This window comes from Rhinolophus hipposideros (genome assembly GCF_964194185.1).
Source record: "Rhinolophus hipposideros genome assembly, chromosome: 23".
Classification (NCBI taxonomy): Eukaryota; Metazoa; Chordata; class Mammalia; order Chiroptera; family Rhinolophidae; genus Rhinolophus; species Rhinolophus hipposideros.
This window is the reverse complement of record NC_138069.1, coordinates 2,153,504-2,172,366: the sequence shown is the minus strand read 5'-3', so window position 1 is coordinate 2,172,366 and position 18,863 is coordinate 2,153,504. Positions and strand designations below refer to the sequence as shown.

Below are 18,863 nucleotides of genomic sequence, written 5' to 3'. Positions count from 1 at the left end.
GCAGGTTTGTGCTCGGGGAAGAACATTCTGGATTCAAACATTCTAAACAGGATGTCCAGACACTGGTCTCTTCTTGTCCTTGCACTTGGACTCAGGCTGGAACTTTGGCCACCGGCTCTTCTGGGTCTTGCAGATGGCAGATCGTGGGACTTCTCAGACGCCACAATTGCATGAGCTAATTCCTTATAATAAATCTTTATATAAATCAAGTTGTTTCTGTTTCTCTGGAGAACCCTGACTAACACACACCCCATCAGTCAGAGCTGGTTAAAGGGCATCCCAGAAGTGAGGGAAGTTGCACGTGGGGGCTCTGTTCTGGAAGGTGTCTCTGTCATCTTGGGATGTGTAACAAATACTACAGTCTTTTAGGGCTTACACAGACATTTACTCATATTTCTCACAGTCCCAGAGGCTGGAAGTCTGGGATCCAGGTGTGGGCAGGACTGTTCTCCTGAGTCCTCTCCTCTTGGCGTGTGGACAGCTGTCTCCTCCTTGTGTCCTCACATAGTCGTCCCTTTATGTGCGTCTGTGTCCTGATCTCTTCTTACAAGGACACTGGTCCTACGGGATGAGGACCCACCCTGGTGACCCCATCTCACCTTCATCACATTTTTAAAGGCCCCACTGAGGCCCTGGGGTTGGGATTCATCCTAAGGTATATGCCCAACACAAGGCGCGATCACCGCAGAAGGCACAGGCCTCCTGCCTCGGGGACTCGGGGACCTGGAGGCACTACTGGCCTCCTGTCAGGTCTTCGAACTTTCAATGGTGGTGCCGTAGGTTCTGTTGTCACTGGCTGTCCCAGGCCTGGGGAGCCAGCCTCTGTGTCGTCTGTGGTCCTGCCTCCTCGATGCAGTGATACAACCAGGGTCTCATGCCTGAGCTGGTACCCTAACGTGGGCGGCCATCTCCCACCTGGGGTACGATGCTCAGGTCTGTTAGCTCTCAGAGGCGCAACATGGTGCTTTGCGCTCACTTAACTCCTTACAAACAAACAAACCCCGTTGGTTTTCACACCCACTTGAGATGACCATGAGGATGGAAGGTTGAACTGTCCCCCCACCTGTCCCTGTCCTTTGGGCTCAGGAGCAGGTCGGCAGGATAAGCCTCAGTGCCTGGCAGGGTGTCCGGGCTGTTCGGGGCCCGCCCAGGTCCATGCTGAGGCCGGGCCAGTCAGGGGAGTGTCTGGGGCAGGATCCGACAGAATGGCCTTCTTGTCTCATTCTCATCCGTTTCCATGGCCGGAGCCAGCTCCCCAGCTGCTCAGGGAGACCGCAGAGGGCTGTGGGGAGGGGGTGTCCAACACCTCCAGAATAGGGCAGCTTCCTTCTCCTGCCTTTGGGAAGGGAGGATACCATGAGGAGAGAAAAACAGGAAACCACCCCTGGCCAGGCAGCAGCTCGGAAGCGGGGTCCAGACCCCCGTGCCTGCCGTTTTCCAGTTCTCAGCTCCCCACCCCATCTGATGGTTCCACGCCCCTGGCCTCTGAGAGAGTTGAGCGCTCGTGGAATCCAGCTGCAGCCCTGGCCCCCGCCTAGCCCAGGTCAACTAGTAGTGTTCCCTGGGAGCCTTCTGAGACCAGGCCACAGCTTCTCCAGAGCTACCATGTGAGAAGTGTTGTGGGGACGCCTGAGAAGGAGCAGTAGCTAGGAGGTGCACATGTGGCAGGGTCCTTGGTATTGGGCTGGCCAGAATGCTGCAGAGACCCAAGAAGGCTTCACGGAGGAGGGGCCCCAAAGCATCACTGGCCAGCAGACTGTGGGATGGTGGGAGCTACTTGCTGTCTGCTCTATCCACTGAGGAAGCCACTGAGGAAGCCACAGGCCATGTGTGTCTCTGGGCACATCAGTCGTGCCATCAGGGCGATACTGGGAGGTTCATCTGACATCATTTGAGTTAATTTGCATTCGAACAGCCCTGGTGGCGGGGCAGGCTGGTTTGGTACTGCATCAAGAGGTCAGGGAGGTTCTAGGTGGCCCCGGGTCGCCTGGGGCCCTTCCTGCCCAGTGGGGAGCAGGGTTCTCTGCTGGCCGGGGACAGGCTGACGTGAGACTGGAGGAAGTTTCCCCCCACCTCGTTTTGTCCTCAGGGGCTGGCAGGGAGGTGCCGGGTCAACCGTGGAATGCCCGGCCAGCAGAGGAAGGCCTCATCCATGAAGGGCTGTGGGCCAGCAGAGCCACATACCAGGCCTAGCTGGTCACAGCCAGGAAGTCAGCTGGGTGGGGGACCAAGGGTTTCAGGGACCAGAAGGCACCGGGCAGGCTGCTCGAAGCCCTCACCACCCAGTCAGCCCAGCTGGGAAATCGGAACTTGCAGGGTTTGAGCAGCGCGACATTGAGGGGGTGCAGCCCGGCAAGTGGGAGCAGGACAAGCAGAAGACTGGCAGGAGACAGCAGGCAGACAGGGAAAAACGTGGACAATTGGTGAATCTAGGTGAAGGGTGGTACAGTTTTACTATTCCTTCACAATTTCTGTAGGTTAAAATTTTCAAGTAGAAAGTTGGAGAAATGCATCCACACATGGTCAGAGCAGCTTTTTTGGGAGGTGGCATCTGGGCCCAGTCTTGAGGTGGGGACAAGTCACGTGCTGTTGGGGGGTCTGCTGGGAGAGCAAAAGGGTGGGAGGCAGGAGAGGGGGCAGGGCTAACTGCTGATCCTGCACGGGAGTGTAGGGCTGTGAGCTCTGTGGGTGGGTTCAGGTGACGCACGAGGACTTTGTGCATGCTGAGGGGTGGTAGGCAACACTGAGCATGGCAGAGGGTGAGCTGCTGGGCGCTGGAGCAGTGTGGCTCTGAGGAGATGTGGGGGTCACCCTTGTATACACAGTTTGAGTACCGACATGCCAGGGGAGTGCCAAATAGGCCATGGGATCTGAAGTTTGGGGGGAAATGCCTGGCGTGGAGACATCACTTGGAGCCATGGGCTTGTTGACTCCTGAAATCGTGTAGCTGGATGAGGTGGTAAGGGTGAGGGGAGGTGGAGAGGCCCCCAAGGACACCCTTGACCCCACACTATGGGCTAGCATGGTGCTGCTCTGAGGGCCCTGACTCGTGGGCTGGGCAGCAGTGACAGTGAGCCACCGAGTCAGATCCGGGTTAGAACACAGGAGGGGTGCAAGCATTTGTGGCTGGTTCCATGTGTCACCTTGCAGTCCTGGGTTTCAGAAACAGTGAGTTAAAGGAGAACACACAGGCTCTCAGAGTTTCCCTAAAAGGGGAACAAACAAATGGGGATGTTAGCTGATGGGGAAGTGGGGTTCAAAAGCTGTGCTTGATGTTAAGGGCTGAATTGTGTCCCCTAATATCCACATGTGGAAGCCCTAAGCCCCAGTGTCTCTGGAGATAGGCCTCAGGAGGTGATTAAGGTTGAGGTGATAAAGGTGGGGCCCTGATCCCATAGGACTTGCGCCCTTATCAGAAGAGACACCATGAGTGAGAAGGCAACGTCTGCACCCTGAGAGAGGCCCCACCAGAAATCTGCCCTGACAGCACTCTGATCTTGGACATCCAGCCTCCAGGGCTGTGAGAAAATGAGTATCTGTTGTTTAAGCCACCCATCTTGTAGTGTTCGTTATGCAGCCTGAGCTGACTGGGGCATTTAGGAATACAGTATGGCGGTTTCTGGAAAAATTAAACATAGAATTACCGTATCACCCAGCAATTCTACTTTGGGTTTATACTTATGACATTGTGATTAATAACAATAAATGTATATTTGGTCTTGTACTATTCCTGGCACAGAGCTCCTAAAACCCTTGGAATTCCTGAAATGGGAACCATAAAGGTGTCTTGTTGTTAATGAAATGATTTTGGAAAGCCCCCAAGTTTGGGGGCTTGTCCTCAGGGGAATGAACCTTGTCGTTAGAGTTGGAACTTTCAGTCCCACCCCCTGACCTCAGAGAAGGGAGACGGGCTGGAGATTAAATCAATCATCAGTGGTCAGTGATTTAATCAACCACTCCTATGTAATGAAGCCTCCATAAAAACCCCAAAGGACAAAGTTCGAAGAGCTTCCAGGTGGTGAACATGTGGAGGTGCTGGGAGAGTGCTGGGCTGAGAGAGACCATGGAAGCCCTTCGCTCCTTCCCACATAGCTTACCCTGTGCGTCTCTTCCATCTGGCTCTTCCTGACTTAGATCCTTTATAGTAAGTCAGTGATCCGGTAAGTAAATGTTTCTCTGCATTCTGTGAGCCACTCTAGTAAATTAATGGACCGTGAGGAGGGGATTGTGGGAACCATCCATCAGAAGCACAGGTAACAACCTGGACTTGCAATTGGCGTCTGAAGTGGGGGCAGTTTTGTAGGGCTGAGCTCTTCACCTGTGGAGTCTGACACCACCTCCAGGTAGGTAGGATCAGAAAGGATTTAAACTGGGACACTCAGCTGGTGTCACAGAATTGCTTGATGTGTGCCCCGCCCCGTCCCTCCCCCACACAGTTGGTGATCAGAAGTGTCAGAAGTAAAGGGAGTGAGAGAGTAAGGACACACGCGGGTGGGTTTCCTTACACGATGCCAAAAGGAACTGAAAGCAGGGTCTCGAAGAGGTATCTGCCCACCCGTGTCCATAGCATCACATTCACAGTAGCCAAGGGTTGGAAGCACCCCGTGTCCATCACAGGTGAACGGATACACAAAATGTAAGGGGATGTTATTTAGCTTTGAAAAGGCAGGAAATCCTGACACACTGTGGATGAAACTGCAGGACAGTGTGCGCAGTGGCATCAGCGGTCACGAACCGACAACGCTGCGTAATTCCTCTCACGAGTCCCGACAGGAGTCAGGTTCACAGAGACAGAGCGGAATGCGGGGTGCCAGGGGCTAGGGAGATGGATGGGGACTCCCGTTTGATTGTAGGGTCTTTCTATTTGGGAAGATGAGCAAGTGCTGGATGGCAGAGATGGATGCACCACAGTGGGAATGCGCTTCAATTCATGTCCCTGACCTGTGCACCTGGAAGGCGCTGACACTGCCAGCAGCAAGCAGAAACTCCGTTCTGAAAACCCAGGGCAGGCCCCGTCAGGTGCACCCAGAGCCTGGGACAAGGACCCAGGGCAGGGTGCGGGTGGGGCGGGGCGGGCGGGGCTGACGGACAGCCCAGGCCCCGCCCCGCCAACGACCCGCGCACGTCTCGCCCTCGCTCCACCCTGGCACACGTTCCGCCCGCCCGCCGCCAGGGGCCGTTGTGGCGCCCGCCCACCTCCCGGCCGCTCCCTCCCGGGCCGCTCCCTGCCGCCACCTCACTCGTGCCCAAGATGGCGGCCGCGGCGCTTCTTCGGGGCGCGGCTCCGGGGCGTGGCGGCCTGGCCTGGCGTTGGCGGCTGCGCACGGTCCCGAGGCACTGCCTAGCCCACGGCTCGAGCCGTCACGGCGGCGACGCTGAGGGCGGCGCGGGCTGGGCCTGTTTCCCGCTGGGCGAACGCACCCTGGTGCGCGTGCGCGGGCCGGAGTCGGCTCCTTTCCTCCTGGGGCTGCTGACCAATGAGCTGCCGCTTCCGGGTCCTGCTGACGGTGCCGCCGCGACCCCGGCGCGCGCAGGCTATGCCCACTTTCTCAACGTTCAGGGACGTACGCTCTATGACGTCATTGTTTACAGGTGAGAATGACGTAGTTGAGGCGGAGAGAAGTGGAGCAAGGGAGGGAGGATCTAAGAGGAGGGTAGGGAGTCAGGGGGAGGGGCAGGGCACCCAAGGGAGGGGCAGGGAGCTGGGAGGAGGGGCCACCCACGGGGTGGGCCTTCGGGGGGGGGGGGAGAGCAGCTGAAGATGGGAGGGGCACCCTGGAGGAGGGCATTCGGGTGACGCTGACGTAGGAGGGCGGAGGGGCACCCAGGGATGGGCCCGCGAATTGCATCCTTGGGGGTGCGGCCGGGGGTCCTCTGCACCTGGCCTCTGCTCCTGCTCAGCTTTGTCCTGTCTTCACTGCACAGAAAAGGGATCAGTAGCTCCTGAAGCCACGACTGCAGAGAGGACTGTGCGTGACCGGCTTGTACCGTGATTTTCCGAGTTCTGCAGTATTTCCCGCGTTTCCCTCCCAAATCTCCCGATATCCAGTGTTATCCATGTTTGGTGTTTTAATCAGTGTGTGTTGACATTATCATAACCTATGTGGTGGTAAGGAGGCTACGCCCTCGCGTGCAGTTCCAGGCCATGTGTCCAGAGCCATACTGGACCTCTGTTCTCTGACCAGTCCTCTGAGCCACGCAGCCCTGGGAACTGCTGTGTGCCCCTCCTGATTTGGATGCATCTGCATTTTTCTCAGTTGACTCCTGCGTCTGGAGGAGCAGGACTTTAGTGACTTATTGAGAGGTGGGATACTTCAGGTGGCCTTGGACTCCTTATGGCTCTGCAAATGGTCTTACTTGATGGCTTGGCTGGGATAAAACTCCAGGTGGAATATTGTCACTGAGAATTGTGACCTGTCTTCCTGCGCCAGTATTTCTGTTGAGAAGCCTCGTGCCTTCATGTTTCGGGGTCCTGAAAGCTCCTAAGGGCTCTTTATCTGATGATTATTTCGGGTCTTCTTTCCTATCGTGTTGCTTGGTGCTGGGTGGGCACTGTGACAGTGGAACGGGTCAGTAAGATATGGCCCTCAGGCAGTCACCACCTGTTTTTGTAAATATTTTATTGGAACGCTGCCACGCCCACTTGTTTGCATACTGTCTGGGGCTACTTTGCAGTCTGTCCAGTAGCAGATTTGTGATGGACATTGTGTGACCCAAGCCCGGGTTGTCTGGCGCTCTACAGAAAACATTTGTGACCCCTGCTGTGACCAGTTTTGTCCAGTTTCATTGTTTGTCTCTCCTTCCTCTAGTTGCTTTAATTTCTTTAATTTCTTTGTCTTAGAACCTGCATTCTTTATTTTTACTTTTTATTTTTATTAGGGAATATTGGGGAACAATGTGTTTCTCCAGGGCCCATCAGCTCCAAGTCGTTGTCCTTCAATCTAGTTGTGGAGGGCGCAGCTCACTGGCCCACGTGGGAATCAAACTGGCAACCCTGTCGTTCAGAGCTTGTGCTCTAACCAACTGAGCCATCTGGCCGCCCAGAACCTGCATTCTTATCTTGAGCCCTCTGTCAGTAACTTTCAGTAGCATCTATTCTCGTCATTACTGTTTTTAATTTATCAGCATTGTAATGATGTTTTGATCCCCGACTTTCCTTGCTATATCTGCAATCTGCCTTTACATCTTTTGGCCTTTGTGTTCTTGTTACAATGAATTCATATTCTCATAAGTCACGCTACAGTGGAAAGCAGTTTTCTTTTTTCTCTTCATACCTACCCTCTGGTCCAGAACATCACTGCCTAGCTGCTGTGCCATCAGTTCCTGTCCCAGTGCACGCACTTGGCCACTCTCTCCAGACATTGCCTGTGCCCTGATTTGTCCTGCAGACGAGTTGTTTTTTCTCTCCTGGCGAATTCCTGAGAATGGGGTATCATGATGGCACTCGCTGTTCAGTGTGCTAAGGGAATTGGAGGCCACTGTGATGATGCCCCCGACCCTGGTCTGCCTTCTGAGATTCCAACACGAAGTCCTGTATATGGAAGGGTGGGATGGGTGTTCATTCTGTCATAGACACCACAGAGGTAGTGGTCTTGCTTCTCAGCAGTGAGGAGAAGCAGGGGTCAGGATACCCCCTTGGATGGCTGCTTTTGTGCCTGGGGAGTTGGCAGGCAATGGATTCCTGTCCCAGTTCTGTGCTGTGGGGCATTGGGGGCTGAGCCTGCTTTCCTTCCATCCTACTTGACACCTCTTTTCTCTCCTGACCCCTCATGGGATTAGTTCATATGCTTCTGCCCTGCCTCAGTGTCAATGGCATTTACTAGGGTTTCCATGTGGGAATTCCCGCCCTTTCTCAGGAATTTTTTTCACTTTCCCATTCCTGAATCCTGAGATATAAACTGTTTCCTGTTCTCCACGATCAATCATTTACACAAAGTGATGGCCGATACTACCAATCACCTGGGTTCAAGGAGCTGATTCTCCCAATTTTCCGACCAACTTTTCTCAGGATTTGGGAACGGGAAAGCGAAAACGTTCCTTAGAACGGGCAGGAATTCCCACCTGGAAACCCCACCACCGACCTGTGTCCAGTCTCTGCGGGCCCTGCTCTCTGGGGAGAGGGCAGCACGGTGTGGCTGCCTCCGCGGAGGCCTCTGCCTTTCACTTTCTCCTCTTCCCTCCCGGCCTGGTTTTGTCTCTTCATCCACTCTCTCTCTCGAATTTCTCATTTCAACTCTCACACTTCTGATTTCCCACCCGTGAGTCATTTCTTCCTCAAAGGCACCTCGTTCTTGTGTCCTGGATGTAGCACCTCCTCTCAGATACAGCTTTTTGTTTGTGAAGTCGATTTTATTTATGTCAACCGTAAAAATTTTAATAAAATAGCTGGTTGTTTTTCCAGCAAAATCAGATTATTTAGGAATACGAGGGGAATTGCTGTGGACATGCAAACCATGGTGAAACATAAGCAGGTCAGGAGAACAGAGGACAGGAACTGCTTTTATGGAGGAAAGAAGGGAGGTGGGAGGGGCTGTTTTGAACAGAGGAGAGCTGGAGGAGAGCAGCAGTTCAGGGTGGTGGTGGCTTCTCATTGGCTGAGTGTGGTGGTTTCTTATTGGTTGGGATGTTGCTGGGCAAAGAGAAAATGTCCTCTTACCGGGGCGTGTAAAGTAAGCTGCTTGCTGCTGAAGTCTGCAGAGGACACTGGGTATTAGTAGGTGAGAGCTCCCCCTGTAGGGCTTCCTGACCCTGATTTTAATGAGGTTTTCCTTTGTTCATTTTCACACTTTTTAGAGCAGTTTTAGGTTTGCAGCAAAATTGAGGGGAAGGTGCACAGATTTCCCCTACACACATGGCCTCCCCCACCATCAACTTTCCCCACCAGGTGGTGCATTTGTTAAAACGATGAACGTACATGGACACATACATCACCCAGAGTCCGTGGCTTACATTAGGCGTGCTCGTGGAGTTGGACCTGCTGCGGGTTTGGGCAAATGGACAATGCCATGGTCCACCATTGCAGTCCCGTGCAGAGTAGTTTCACTGCCCCCAAATCCTCTGTGCTCAGCCTGTTCATCCCTCCCTATCCCCCCACCCCTGGAAATCCTGATCTTTGTACTGTCTCCGTAGTGTTTACCTTTTCCAGAATGTCAGGTAGTTGGAATCGTACAGTATGTGGCCGCCTCCGTTTGGCACCTTTCACTCAGTAATACACATTTAAGGTCCCCCCATGTCTTTTCCTGGCTTGATAGCGGATTTCTTTGTAGTGCTGAGTAATACTCCACCGAATGGATGCCGCGGTTTGTTTGTCCATCCACCTGCTGAAGGACATCTTCGGGGCCCCCCAAGTTTTGGCAATTAGGAATAAAGCTGCTGTAAATATCTATGTGCAGGTTTTTGTGTGGACATAAGTTTTCAGTTCCTTTGGGTAAATACCAAGGAGCGCAACTGCTAGATCCTATGGTGAGAGTATGTTTAGTTTTATGAGAGACCACCAAACTGTCTTCTAAAGGGGCTGCACCATTTTGCGTTCCCGCCATCAGTGGATGAAAGCTCCTGCTGCCCGGCGTCCGCATCCATATTTGTGTTGTCCGTGTTCCGCCTGTGGGCCATTCTACGAGGTGTGTAGTGGTAGTTCATTATTTTACTTTGCATTTCCCTGAGGACGCATGATGTGGAGCATCTTTGCAGGTTCTCATTTGCCATCCGTGTACATCTTTGGGGAGGTGTCTGTTAAGGTCTTTGGCCCAGTTTTTAATCAGGTTGGTTGTTTTCTTATTGTTGGGTGTCCTCATCTGGGTATTGGACCTCTCTACCTAGGCCCTCCCCACCCACGCACCTACCCATGTCTAACACTGCCCTAGGCTCTCTGTGCTTGCCTGTCTGAAGAAGCCCTGCTGTCCATCTGGTCAGCACATGAGAATCCAAAGATCATTTGTGTGGATGTGGTCTGCTGGCCCGAGGTGTGGCTTAGGATGGTTCTCCAGCTCGCCTAGGGGAAGTGGGAGGGGGTGTGGTAGGTGTGGCCTCAGGGCCCCTCCCTCTGGCCACTGCTGCGGTCCACTCAGCTCTAGAGTGCCCCTTCTGAAATCCACATGCGCCCCGCCTTAGGACCCTGGCTTCTCGCTGGCTTCCATGTTGGAGGAGGCACGGTGGGCGTCAGCACCTTTGCGCCTCACCTTGAGCGGCAGACACCACTGTGGTCCTTGGGCCTGCTCCCCACCTGCCAGCCCCTGGCATGTGTGTGTGCCGGCAGCCCGGGTGGGGCAGGGTCTTACCAGAGCCCTGGAGTTTCCTGTGTGCACTGCGCAGGGGTAGCGGAAGATGGGGGCCGTGGCCGCGCTCCACACGCTGGTTCTGCAGTGCCTTCCCCCCTCCTCCCCGCACCCGCTGCCTCTCCCTGCAGGGTCCCCGAACGTCCCGACGAGGCGCCTGCCTTCCTCCTGGAGTGTGACAGCTCGGTTCTGGCCGCGCTACAGAAGCACCTGGCGCTGCACAAGATCCGGCGGAAGGTCACAGTGGAGCGGTGCCCTGAGCTGTGCGTTTGGGCCCTGCTGCCCCACTCCTCAGAAGAGGCGGGTAGAGCTGCACTGCTACCGGGGCAGGAGAGTGCCATCCTCACCCCGGACCCCCGCACTGCCCGCATGGGCTGGCGGCTCCTCTCCCAGGATGAGGGCCCCGCCCTGGTACCTGGGGGCCGGCTTGGGGATCTCAAGGATTATCACCGGCACCGGTACCGGCAAGGTATGGGTGCCAGGCGGGACCAGTTGGGGAGGGCAGAGACGGGGTGGGAATGTAGGGCCAGACCCTGGGAAGGCACTGGGGGGAGCCAGTGAAGAGAGCGGGGCTCCAGGTCAGGCAAGGGGTCATCTCCTCCAGCTGGTGAGATTGAGGGCCAGACATTTGCTCACCAGGGGACCAGAGGAGGGGGCAGAGGATGGGGTACACCCCTGTCCTCCTTGGCTGAGCCCTGGCTCTGGAGGACACCTCAGCCCTCAGTGAGTTTCTCCCCTCCCACCCGACAGGTGTTCCCGAGGGGGTCCATGACCTGCCCCCAGGAGTGGCCCTGCCCCTGGAGTCCAACCTGGCCTTCATGAATGGCGTCAGCTTCACCAAGGGCTGCTACATCGGCCAGGAGCTGACGGCCCGCACCTACCACATGGGTGTCATCCGTAAACGCCTCTTCCCTATACAGCTCTTGGGCCCCCTCCCTGTAGGTGGCATTGCCCCCGGCACTATGGTGCTCACAGAGTCTGGACAGACTGCCGGCAAGTACAGGGCCGGCCAGGGGGACGTGGGGTTGGCCCTGCTGCAGTCAGAGAAAATTAAGGGCCCTCTCCATATCAGAACCGCTGGGAGTGGCCGGGTGGCCCTGACTGTGTCTGTGCCGGACTGGTGGCCCACAACCACCAAGTAGCTCAGATGTCCCTGTACTCCCACACATGTAGGCTGTCTTGAACTTCCCAGAGTGGCCCTGGGGACATGTACCGTGAGAAGGTCCCTGAGTGTACGTGGGCTCCTGGGGCTGCAGGCAGCCAGGCGGCTGCAGTGCCAGGCCTTGCAGCCCATCATGCTTCGTGCAGACACCGGCCTCTCCTGGTGGCTCCGTGCTGGATGTGGCAGGAGCAAGCCCTGCGCCCACCCCTGCGGCGTGGAGTTCCAGCTTCCCGCAGACCGGGACGACGCTCCAAACCATGTTGGCTGCAGCTCATTTGTCCTTCAGCCGAGGACAGAGTAAGGAGCCACACTCCCGGGCCTCCCCGCTGCCCACACTGCTCAGCCTGCTCTGGGGGGGCATGGGATGGAGGCAGTGCAGCCTCTGCAGACAGCATGCGACAGGTGGCTCTGGGAATTAGCTTCCCTGTGGGTTAGGGCAGGAGTCACATGCAGTGCTGGTGTCCGTGCTGGAGGTGTGTGCCCTACCCACCAGCCCCACAAAAGGTTTTCTCAAGTATACTCTGCCCGGGGCATGGAAGGCCGGGCACCTTGTCACGGCAGGAGCCACAGCTCCACAGTTTCAGCTCCATGTGGCCTGGGCAGCCCCCTCCTCCGAGAGCCCGTGTGAGCTCGGTGGGCCGTGTGCAGGGAGGAGCTCCCGCCTGGTTTACTATTACGGCTTTCTGATGTGGCAAGGGTGCCACTTGCTGCCCCCTTTAAACCATTGATGTCCTTTCTCCCACTGCACTGTGAATGTTGTGTTCATAGGTGACCCACCGATGCCCCAGAGCAGCTATTAAAGGTTGACCCACAAGTGGCCCACGTGAAATTCTGGTTTCATTTTGGTTGGAAGGCTCTGGGACTTGGTTTTGGACAGACTAGATACATTGAGAACGTCTCTCTTGAACAGCTGAGCACACCCGGTAAAATATTTTAGAATTCCTGAGTTTCCTGGGCTGACAAGAAGGTAAGAATCTGGGACATTGAGGGAGCACCAGGACTCGGGGGGCTCTGAGCTGTGGTCTGCAGCTCAGGGCAAGGAGGCAGCCAGGCCCACCCCGGGACGAGGGCCACACTGGAAGGCCACATTCTGGTGCCAGGCAGGGCGGCAGGACCCCAGCAAGAACCTGTAGCCAAATGCAGTTTGGAGTTGCCCCAGGAGGAGACGGGGGCACCCGAGGGGGAGGGAGCCCAGAGACGGACTGGGGCATTGAAGGTGAGAGAGATGGGGGTGCAGGCCTGGCCAGCCCCGCAAGGCAGTGCTGCCCCCCAATACCGGCAACAGATGGTCAGGCTTGTACTATCCTGATGCGCATCTTCTGAGCTGAACAAAATTAAGGCAGGGCAGCCTCTGGACAGGGATGACATGGTCCTCACAACATATAAATTAAGGGCTCAGAGCCCCTGTGCTGATGGTGTGGTGACCGTCACACCCCAGCCACGACCAGAACAGCCATCTGTCCCAACTCTGCCTCTGGCACCTTCTCTGCATGTTTCCTTTTCCTGAAAATTTGGTGACGTTGAGGTGAGATGCTAATGGGAAACTGCATCACCGTTCAGGAGCACATGCGATAGGGCAGCTTCAGCCCCGTGGCTGCTCTTTACATAGATGCTGAGCCAGCCCAGGATTCCAGCTCCCTCTGCAGCTGTGTGACCGGAGCCTGGAGGTCAGCCTTGCAGACCAGGCTGCCCTGTCGGCTGAGTCGTCAGAATGGGGGAGTTGGTTGATGTTGGAAAAGACACTACATATTTGGTGTTAGAGGAAAAAACTACAGATTCTGTCTCACCAGTAATTGGCAAATGAAGTCACCAAAAGTCAGTAAAGATAATGTAATAACAGATGGACACGCTTGACCTAAAGCATCTATCAAGTGTTGCACTCAGTGGTTAGAGAATACACATTCTTATCAAACACACATGGAATATATATGAGAATTAACCTTGTTCTTGGCCCTACAGAAGGTTTTCATACATTTCAGAGTTGGTTTCATAAAGACCACATCCTTTGACCACAATTCTATTGTTGATTACAGTAACAAAAAGTTAACTAAAAATCCTTCTTACACTTGCTTCTAAATACCTCATGGGTCAAAGATAAAAACTGTGACAAATTATAAGCTGCTTAGAAATGTAATAACAGTTAAAATACAACAAAATTTGGTTGTGGATGTAAATTTATTAGGGGTAATTATAGCTTTAGTCATTTTAAAAAAGACTGAAAATTAATCAGCTAGGCCTCCAACTTAAGGAGTTAACAAAATAATAGAATAGACTCAAAGAAAGTAAAAAGAAGAAAAATAAGAAGTGAAACCCAAAACAGATGAGCAACAAAGCCAACTATTTTGAGATCAACAGGAGGGTGGGTGTGGGAAGAGGGCCCAGGGGCGGGAGGCGGCGGGGCTCTGTGCCCTCCCCCTGCCTGGCCTTCCTGGGAACCCCTCTCCTCCAGGACTTCTGCATCCTCAGCTGTTGACTTTCCAGAAATGCTCATTTAAAACACACAGTTTGTCCCATTTTCTTTCAGGCTTGTCTCTACGTGGCTGAGATCATACCATACATAATAGTTCACAGTTTCGTGTTCTGTATTCTTTTCCCGCATAGCATTAGTGCTTTTCCCTCTGTCGTCACCATGAATGTTTTTGGTGATGTACAGTGATATCGCTCTGTTTGCTCAGCTAGGCTACTGATGGATATTAGGTGGGTTTCCTTTGTTCTTTTCTTTTTAGGTAAATAATGCATGCTATAAGTCTTCCAGATAGATCTTGTGAGATGATTTCCTCTTGAGTCACATTTTAGGTGACTTGCTTACATTTTAGGTGACTTGCTCAGCTGAAGGCATGGGCGGGATGCTGGCACCCTAGTGGGTGGCACTTGACCAATTGTGTTCTTTTCACTGGTGCAAGGAGTGTTTATAAATAGCTTTGAGAAAAATTATAGAGTGGGAAGGCTGAGACTGAGTTGGAGGGAGACCGCATTTTAGGAGGCCAGTACCCAGAGCTGAGTGGAGGCAGCTGGTGCGCACCAGAGCCCGGAGTCTCATGCCCTTCTGGGGGAGCCCCTCCCTATGATGCTTGTTTAGACCTGCTTTCTCCACCATTTTATTTTGAAAACATCTAACACACAAAGTGAGAGGTTTATAGTAAACACCCAATGGACATGCCCGATTCTTGATGAGCTGCTGCTGACCAGGCTCCTTCGGGTGTTCCCCCCATCGACTCCTGCCTTGGCCCTTCCTATTTTTCGATGTGTTTCTAACCAAGCAAGTGCAGACGTCAGCCCCTCACACTAACACCTTTGTCAGCATCACTTATGGTTCCTTTTTCCCCTTGGAGGTAAAATTTCCATTCAGTGAGATGCACAAATCCTGCTTGACGGACTCTGAGAGATGCGTACAACTGAGCATCTCAGACCACAGGAAGGTCTGGAACATTCTGTCTCTGGCTGTGGCCTCTCTCTCCTGCTCCTTCCCAGGGTGTCGTTGTGCCCCAACCACCACAGATACACTGCCCATTAGGAAGTTTCGTGTGGGTGCAGTCCTGGGGCTGCACCCTCGGTCAGGCCACCCTCTCAGCATGGTTTTGAGCCTCCCTGGTGCTGTGTGTCCACACTGTGGTCCTTTATTGCCAGCTAGTGCTGTTGAATGGGTGGACCATTGGGTGGACCAATGGGTGCTTCTATTGAGGGGCCCCTGGGATGTTTGCAGTTTGGGCTGTTCAGAGGAAAGCAGCTCTCAGCATACCAATGGACCGTGGCCAGACTGTCTATAAAAATAGGACTCTGCCCCACAATCTGCATCCACCTGCCTAGGAAACCAGCCCACCGTCCCCAGCAGCCCAACTGGGAAATCTGCTGCCATGAATCAGCCTTGAGGGATGTCAGGCGGCTGCCTCTTGTGACACAAATCCAGGTCGCCCACTTCCACTCAGCCACCAGCTCCTGGGACCACAGCCTGTCAAGGCACACCTGGAGCCTTCCCTGTCTACACCGGGCTTGTGAGGATCTCTTCTCGTGAGTGACGGTGGCCAGCTCCATTCCTGCAGTGAGCTCTGAGTAAGCAGCTGTTCTGTCCATGGTCTCCATTTATTTCCACACTGGAAAGAGACCTTTGTGGACACAGGCTTTCATCGAGTGCAGGTCAACGCCCGCGGTGGACCTGCAACCACAGGTACAAGAAAGCTGGGTGTGAGGAGCTGCCTTCATCCTCCTGCAGTGACACTTCTGCCAACAGCACACCTTGCCAGCACTTGGTGCTGTCAGTCGTTCTAATTTCCATGTAGAAATATGGTGTCTAAATTTTGGACATCTTGGGCGGATGTCTGCCTGTACATGAGGGAGGTTGTAGGGGGTTGACCCTGGGATTACACCCCCCCCCCCCCCCCCCCCGCCAACCTCTGGTCTGGGCACCTGACCTACTATAAGTGTGTATCTTCTGTTTCTTTTCAAATGAAGTTGATTCCATTTGGTCACATTAGGGTTTTGGGAAAAAAATAAATTATTTCTGAATAAATTTTATTTTATGTCAGAGATCTGTCAAAATGAGAAGTTTGGGAGAATAATGCTGGCAGGGATCCTGTTGATGAAAATTCAAGATTTCTGAGTTCTGGTCTACTGTTTGTTCCCTCCCTTCCTCCCTCCCTCCCTCACACCCTTCTTCTCTCCCTCCCTCCTGTCCCTCATCTATTCATTCAACAAATTGAGCGCCTATAAATCACACAGGATAAACCACTGGAGTGGATGCCTGAAACCACAGAAAACAAAAGCTCAGAGGAGGGAGGACTCCTGTGCTGGGAGAATTAAAGGATGCAGAATCTGCAAGTAATGAGGCTTCACTGAGCTTTTGGGAACATTTCCGCCCAGTCTATTGTTTGTCTTGTGATCCTTGCCATCAGGGCTTTTGCAGACCAAAAGTGAAACATTTTGACGAGGTCCACATTATCAGTGTTTCCTTTTATGGATAATGCTTTAGGTGTCAAGTCCAAGCACTCTTTGCCTAGTCCTGGGCTCTGAAGATTTTCTACTTTTTCCTGTAAGTGTTGTATTTATGTTGTATTTTTAAGTCCATGATTTAAGTTAATTTTCGCATAAGATGTGAGGTTTAGGTCGAGGTTTCTTCCCCTGTGCACATCCAGTTGTTTCAGCTCCAGTTGTTGAAAAGGCTCCTTCCTCCACCAAGGTGTTCTTGCACGTCTGTTCAGCTGTGCATATCCATGTGGGTCTGTTTGTGGGTCTCTGTTTTCTGTTCATCACTGTTTGTGTGTGTGTGTGTCCTCTGGATACCACGCTGTCTGGATTTCTGTAGGTATAGAGCAGCGTTAACGTAGGGTAGGGAGATTCTTCCACTTTCTTCATTTTCAAGACTGTTTAGCTATTCCAGGGCCCACATCTTTCCATATAAATTTTTGAATGAACTTGTCTGTGCGTACAAGAAGGCTTGCTGTGTTTTTCTCCTTTTCCTTCTGTTGATGCCGAGAAGAATATATCTGCCAAAAAGGATTCTTTATGGTTGTTTGGGCTCAAATTCATAAACAATCTAGCAGCCATTGTTTACAGTGGTTCCTCATGCACACTGCATTTCAGGGAAAAGCCACAGACTGGGCTGCCAAGCCTCCTGCACTGTGCTCCTGTGGCTTGAGTCAACCCTTAAAAGAAATGAAATTTGACCAATAGGACTGAGACTTTCCCTGTCCAATTGGAGCTGTGCAGCTATATCCTCATTTACATTTTCACTGACCAACCAGTGGCTCCATTATGATCAATCAGGATAGTGCTGTTTGGGCCAATCAGACTGAGGATTTGGAATCCTTATTTGCATAGAAGTTAACCAATCAGGAGACAGGGGCAGGCAATCTTGTCTGTATAAGTCACTCTCTGTCTCAGTGGAGTGAAGTTTCAGTTTTCATGGAAGACTGTTTCCCAGCCCGGGAGCTGCAACACTGGGGCTGCCTTGGCAGGCTCAGAGGCTTGCTACTCCACAGCCATGCTGTGTCATGAACTGTTCCACATCTGAGCTGTTTGCACTGAATAAAGTGTCTCCTCCCCCACCATATCCCAAGCTGGGGACTCTTGTTCCTGTTGGCATTGAATTGGCCACGGTGACCTTTAGTTGACACTTCCTTTCTTTTCTTGAGAGTATGCTAGTTTACTGTGCGAAAGATTATGAATTCTTCTACCTACACTGACAAATTCTCTGTAAATCTGTTTTCCTTTTGGCATTTGAATTGAGGACATGAAGGTTGTAGGCCTCATGCTGGATGCTAGAAATCTGGCAGTGAATGAAGTTGACTTGGATTAGGAGTTCTCAGCATGCATACTGCTTATTTTAGATAAACTATATTGATAGAACTGCAGAACTGATTAATTTGGCACTACTTTATTTTGTATTAATGGACTATTTGAAGTTAAGAGGCTTTCCCAGTCAATAAAAATTTGTGTTCAAATATATCACTCAATGCAAGAGTGGATATTATTGCATGAAACACTGGAAATGGCAACCGGGAGGACCGTGTGTCTGAAATGTCCAAGAGATCAGAGCGTAGATTCAGGAAAAATATATGATTGGTAAAACATAATTGTAAGCACCGTTTTCCAGTACATAGTGGAGAAGACAATGAACTAAGTTTTTAGCTTAGACTTTTCTCCGAAGGCGCATATCTGTTCATTTCAAATATAACTCAGGAAAACTAAGATTCATTTTCCAGAAACTTATTTTATGGCCAACTGCTGAAGAGTAAGATGGGGCGGTGGGCAATCCCTAGAGAGGAACTTCAAACGAGAGAAGAAATAAGGGAGAAGGTGAGATGGAGCACAAGTCAGGTACATGCCTATAGATTTCTAAAATGTAGTGACGGATACAAACAGTTGAGGAAGAAGTGGTTGCAGAAGCTGCCTATCTTATATCCCAGCTAGGATTTGTCTGTCCAGTGGCTGAGAGTGAGGGACAGAAACTCAGCTCTCAGGCCACCCATGGCAACAGTGTGGGCAGAGTGGAGTCAGATGCCAGCACTGAATTCTGTGACTGAACGCATTGCCAGTGGAGGTGGGTGGAGAGAGTGTGTAGTTGAAGTAAGCATGCTACGGTCACGACAGCATCCGGAAAGGGTCTGTGCCGGCCCCTGCTGGCCGCGATGACGGTGGTGTGGCACCGGCACGGGGATGGACAGACAGGCTGTGCAGCAGGACGCAAGGTCCAGGGGGGCAGTGGCCAGCAGCGGCTGCACCTGGTCGCAAGGAGCTGCTGCACGTGCAGGTCCACAGGGCCTTTGGCATCAGGCTTCAGTCGGCTTTGGCTCACGTATGGCTGTGCTGACCTCTGCTTCTGGGCTCTGAGGGGACCTGCCTTAGACCTGTGGAGTGGTGTGTGGAGAACTGCCCCGTCTGTGCAGTGACAGTCGGGTGGGGCCCCAAGACCCACGGTGCATGTTCCTGTT

The 18,863-nt window shown here is 52.9% G+C and overlaps 1 protein-coding gene across 4 annotated transcripts; it reads left to right on the top strand.

Moving 5' to 3' along the window:
• The first annotated feature begins 5,239 nt into the window (after window positions 1–5,239).
• Window positions 5,240–15,951, top strand: IBA57 (iron-sulfur cluster assembly factor IBA57). Of its 4 annotated transcripts, none has more exons than XM_081036280.1 (3): window positions 5,240–5,592; window positions 10,406–10,743; window positions 11,025–15,951. In XM_081036280.1, exons 1-3 carry the CDS (start codon window positions 5,252–5,254, stop codon window positions 11,414–11,416), a joined length of 1,071 nt encoding a protein of 356 aa, XP_080892406.1. In that variant the 5' UTR covers window positions 5,240–5,251; the 3' UTR covers window positions 11,417–15,951. The 4 variants fall into 4 exon arrangements, with proteins under 4 accessions (XP_080892406.1, XP_080892408.1, XP_080892409.1 ...); XM_081036282.1 differs by lacking the exon at window positions 5,240–5,592 and adding an exon at window positions 5,610–5,654; XM_081036283.1 differs by lacking the exon at window positions 5,240–5,592 and adding an exon at window positions 5,802–5,969.
• The last annotated feature ends 2,912 nt before the right edge of the window (window positions 15,952–18,863 follow it).